Consider the following 5,459-nt stretch of genomic DNA (forward strand, 5'->3'; position numbering starts at 1 on the left):
TAATTGTTATGTAATTAGTATTATTTTTGGAGAGCATAAGGTAAATTTTGATGGGAAAGTGGGCAAATGTTTTTATTATAAAAACTTAGTTTGTGAGCTATGTTATGTTTATTTTTGTACTCACATAACATGATTCTGGTGCACTAATATAATTAAAACTATGCCAATCTAAATTAGTTTGGGATTGAAAATATATTATTATTGTCACGATAGTCTCAATCCAACAACTTTCATTGTTTTCAAAATCAAATTTTCAAAAGCAGATTGTAAGTGGGGAGTTTATCAATACAAGGGGTTAGTCATTAAATAAAACCTTATTTTAAAAAATATTTGTTTATAACTTTTTATCTAGTTTAAATATTATAAAAGAAGTAGAAAAAATCTATATTCTTTAATATTTACAAGATGATATAAATTTGTTATAATTTATTTTTTTGTAAAACATATCATTTATTCATGTATCAATTTTGTCTTATTTATATAATTTTAAATTTATATTAATTTTATTACTATTTATTTTTTAAGTAATTTTTTGCTTATAATAGAAATTATTTCTATTTAATGATTAACAAAATTATTATAATTTATATTTTTAATATTTTTTGTCGTTAAAAATCAAATATAATGATCTTACAGAGAGTCCAAAAAACACCCATTAGGATGCCACATTGCTCACTTGTATATGTGAAAGCATTCAAATATAGAGTGAATGTTCATAGCATAAGTGTTAACAACAGGGCTTTATCATAGCTTAAATTGAGTTCTATTTATGTCTAAAGCTATTCTCTCAAGTCAACACTTTTTTGATTAATACAGTACAGACTTAGAAGTCTAAAAGGACGAGGTTACTTTCTAAACAATAATAACTGATGATGATTGAAAAATGATTAATAGAGTAAATGATAGACTAGAATATTACCCTTTTTCTGCACCAAACACTCTTGGGAAGAGCAAAAAGACAAAAATACAAGTGATAGAAGAAAAGTTAACTTGGGTTTTTGCTACTCTGTAGAGCTAAAACAGACAAAATAATTATTTCACCACCATTGCTAAAATTTTATCAACCAATCATTTCCGTTAGAGAGAAACCACAGCCTCAGCAAATGTGTTCAATGAAGTTAATATTCTACTTCAGAATAAAATTTTATATTCTAATTCTTTATGTTAATATTTAAACATAGTCAGTATAATTTATAGTTAATTGAATGTGTTCCAAAATATATGATATTTAAAAAAATTACAAAAGCCGATCATACCATAATTGCATGCCAATGCAAAATAAACTTCCTTGTCCATTTTAATTAAATTCTAGTAAAGTAAAAATCCACACTGAAATAAAAAATAATTAATAGTGACTTGAAGCTTTTGGATAAACAGATAGAATAATCGACTATTGTCCCACCGCGCACATTCCAAACAATTCAACAGCAGTACATTTAACAACGAAATTGGCAAAATGTAACAGATAAATGGGAATGAAAGTGAAAGTTCATAGGTTGTAGATACACGAATAGCAGCAAAGGTAGATCATGCATTGGTAGTTACCATTAGGCATAGCCTAAGTTTGATCCAGCTAATGCTCAGCATACTGGTCATCCTCAGCTTCTTCATCAAATTCTTCTTCCTCATCTGCAGTTGCATCTTGGTACTGCTGGTACTCTGCCACCAAATCATTCATATTGCTCTCTGCCTCTGTGAACTCCATCTCGTCCATTCCTTCCCCAGTGTACCAGTGCAAAAAGGCCTTGCGCCTGTACATAGCAGTGAACTGCTCACTCACCCTCCTAAACATCTCCTGGATTGATGTTGAGTTCCCAATAAAAGTAGATGACATCTTTAAATTCTTGGGAGGAATATCACACACACTCGACTTCACATTGTTGGGAATCCATTCAACAAAGTAAGACGAGTTCTTGTTCTGAACATTGATCATCTGTTCATCTACCTCTTTGGTGCTCATCTTTCCCCTGAACATAGCAGATGCAGTCAAGTATCGGCCATGCCTAGGATCAGCAGCACACATCATATTTTTGGCATCCCACATCTGCTGAGTCAGCTCTGGGACCGTAAGGGAGACATACTGCTGAGACCCACGAGAAGTGAGAGGTGCAAACCCCACCATAAAGAAGTGCAGACGGGGAAATGGAATCAGATTGACAGCCAGCTTCCTGAGGTCAGAGTTCAGTTGTCCAGGAAACCTCAGACAACATGTAACCCCACTCATGGTTGCAGAAATAAGATGGTTGAGATCGCCAACTGCAATACACCATGAGGAGATAAATCAGCATAATTTATTTGTATGCCTAATCTTAGAAAAAATGTGTCACTACAAGACAATACTTACAGCTAGGTGTGCTGAGTTTCAATGTCCTAAAGCAAATGTCATAAAGAGCTTCATTATCAAGAACCATGCACTCGTCTGCATTTTCAACCAGTTGGTGTACAGATAAAGTGGCATTGTACGGCTCCACAACTGTGTCAGAAACCTTGGGAGATGGGAAAACAGAAAAAGTGAGCATCATTCGATCTGGGTATTCCTCCCTAATCTTTGATATCAACAGTGTTCCCATGCCCGAACCTGTGCCTCCTCCAAGAGAGTGGCACACTTGAAAACCTGAGGAAATTAAATTAGCCTTATAGCATTAGTGAAACGAACTCTGATTCCCGGCTTCAGGTACCAAGTATGAGACAAATGACATTTAAGCATTTTAAACCCCATTACAAGACAATGAAAGCATACCAAACACATTCTGTTGTGGGTCATGCTCATGAAAACAGTTGCATCATTGGCACAACCCTATCCAAGACAATTGTGTTTTTTTTCTGAAAACAACTTCAAGATTCTTGCCTCCTAGATTAATATTATGAGTTGGCTATGTAATAACTCAGCTGAACATAAATAAGCAAAACTTGTTTCATGAATCTGCATTGCTAGTATGCAGGTGTTTTCCAATTGAATCTATGAATTCAGATGCAAGGGGTAAATTAATATACTGCAGTAACTTGCTCTCAGAATTAAAGATCCAATTTGAATACATACTTTCATGTAGTCTGTGCAGTGTCTGAGAACCAGCAAAAGAAAATGAGAAAAATTACATTTACACATCAAAATAACAATTTAGACAGTTGCTTAATTGAGAGAAAATACAGATAGAGAGTATCAATGTTTGATTATCATCAATGTTACTATTATTATTAAGAAATAGTCAAATATCATCACCCAAAATGTAAGTAGAAATATAACCAGATTTCAAAAATGTTCTATTTAATTAATTATTAAAAAAAAAAAGTTAAGATGGTCCCTACCTGTCATCATTGTAGACGACAGGGGTCATATTTAACAGCTCAGCCCAGTCATATTCTCCCAAAAACAAGCAATACAATTGCATAATGTCAACAAGAAAGATAAAATAAAATAAATAATTAAGATTTGAGAAAGCAATTATTGCACTAGAAAGATAGCATAAAAAAAAATTGATTCCCGATACAGTGATACAACTCCAGATCTAATATAGTATTCTTTGATTAAGATAGATCCAAAAAACAATTAAACATTATGCAAAGAGAGTGAATGTAGTACTATTATTCCCTCGCATCCAAGTAACAGGGAAGGGGAAGAGTAGATCGATGTTCAACAATTGTGTCTAATATTCAATATATAGGGTCCATTATCAAGACAAAAAACCACACATGACCAGTCCCTAAACATCAGTCACCAAATATACAACAGTGGAGCCAAAACTAACAGCAGCTTTTTATGCAGGTTGAGTTCTACTAGTACATTGGATCTCATAGAACCAAATACATAATCAATTTCAGTAAACCCATTCTTTCATTAGGATTTATCAGGCATATGCTGGATCTTAGGCTCCATTTATCATTAAGCTCAAAATCCATTATCATTCAGATCTAAATCTTCAACATCCATAAGACAGAGAGAAACACACAGATCCGGTCCATAACAGTCTACTCTAAATGAAAAACAAATTTCCGAGCAATACAGTTTTTGAAAACAAGAATCAAGGAAGTTCGAAACAATTGCAATACACGACATTAAAAGACAGAGAGATGCCTCAATAGTCAACACAGAAACTATACAGATCTGAAGATCTATCCTTGTTCGGGTATTAAGGCATTCCAAAATAGAAAGACATAAAAAGACAAATGCGGACATTACATGTGAAGGTTTGAAATGGGAAGTGAATAAATATGTGTATAAAAACATACCTTGCAAGCAATCACAGTTCTCAGCCTCTTTACGAACAACATCGAGGACGGAATCGATCAATTCAGCGCCTTCGGTATAATGACCTTTCGCCCAATTGTTACCGGCACCGGACTGTCCGAAGACAAAGTTATCGGGACGGAAGATCTTGCCGTAGGGGCCAGATCTGATGCTGTCCATGGTTCCAGGTTCGAGATCCATAAGCACAGCTCTAGGAACGTACCTTCCACCAGAGGCCTCATTGTAATAGACATTGATCCTCTCGAGTTGGATATCAGAGTTTCCAAGACCGTTGTACTTTCCGGTTGGATCTATGCCGTGCTCGTCGCAGATAACCTCCCAGAATTTGGAACCGATTTGGTTGCCGCATTGGCCTCCCTGAACGTGCAAGATCTCTCTCATGGTTCCGATGAAGAGAGGAAGAGAGAAATTTAGGATTTGGAGTTTTGTTTGACGGTGAGAGGGAAAGGGAACCAAATGCAGTGCGATGCGTTCAGGAGAGTGCAGTCATTTATGGAATTGGGAAGAGATGAGAGAGGTATATTCGGAGGTTAAGATGGTAATAATGGAGGGCGGGATATTTTGTTTTCGAGTGAGGTATCCTGTGCCGTTCATTCTTCAAGGGTGACAGCCATGTTACCGCTACCAACCATACCAGCGCATAACTTCGTTCACGTTATCTCTCAGACCCCACTTCTTCATTCTTCATTTACATTCTTACCCATCCATCATTGCCTATATTCGGTGCATTTTCTATTCAGATCAAATCCATTGCAACACCCAATCATAATTTTCTGTCCTTTTTTTCTTTAAAACTATACAAACTTAAATTCATCCTCTTTCAAGTACCCATTATTCTATTCTAATTTTAACTTTTGTGGATAAAAAAATTAATTTTACTGTTTTAGGTCCAATTAGGTTTTATGTAAGAATTTGGTTTATTTTTCAATTTTGTGTTTTGACATTATCTAACTTAACTGATTTACTGTTCTTACAGTGTATCTACCTTTTAAAATATAACTCCTTTCTAAAATTTCAAATTTACAATGTGATTTAGGATTTATAATGGATTATAGGAAGTATCCAAACATACACTTAGCTACTTATTAACATGTTGTTTAATAATAAATTATAACATATGTTACTATTAAGAATGCATTGCCATTTTTGTTGTGTAGATTAATGTACAATTCACATCTTTCTATACTTACATTTAACACCTGTTTTTATAGAT

The 5,459-nt window shown here is 34.4% G+C and overlaps 1 protein-coding gene across 1 annotated transcript; it reads right to left on the bottom strand.

Annotated features, from left to right (window-relative positions):
- Positions 1–1,330: 1,330 nt before the first annotated feature.
- LOC108342953 (tubulin beta chain) lies at positions 1,331–4,816 on the bottom strand. The gene is made up of 3 exons (XM_017580898.2): positions 4,228–4,816; positions 2,345–2,614; positions 1,331–2,256 (listed from the first exon to the last, which is right to left on the bottom strand). The coding sequence occupies exons 1-3, from the start codon at positions 4,625–4,627 to the stop codon at positions 1,574–1,576; spliced, it is 1,353 nt and encodes a 450-aa protein (XP_017436387.1). The 5' UTR covers positions 4,628–4,816; the 3' UTR covers positions 1,331–1,573.
- Positions 4,817–5,459: the final 643 nt, after the last annotated feature.

This window comes from Vigna angularis, chromosome 4, assembly GCF_016808095.1.
Source record: "Vigna angularis cultivar LongXiaoDou No.4 chromosome 4, ASM1680809v1, whole genome shotgun sequence".
NCBI classification, from domain to species: Eukaryota; Viridiplantae; Streptophyta; class Magnoliopsida; order Fabales; family Fabaceae; genus Vigna; species Vigna angularis.

What these genes read in the sequence shown, in the direction of transcription:
- LOC108342953 (XM_017580898.2), bottom strand. Translation starts at nt 4,627, where the DNA reads ATGAGAGAGATCTTGCACGTTCAGGGAGGCCAATGCGGCAACCAAATC. An exon ending in GAACTGTGATTGCTTGCAAG is followed by an intron (nt 2,615 to 4,227) that starts GTATGTTTTTAT and finishes TAATTTCCTCAG; the next exon opens with GTTTTCAAGTGTGCCACTCT. An exon ending in GAAACTCAGCACACCTAGCT is followed by an intron (nt 2,257 to 2,344) that starts GTAAGTATTGTC and finishes GGTGTATTGCAG; the next exon opens with TTGGCGATCTCAACCATCTT.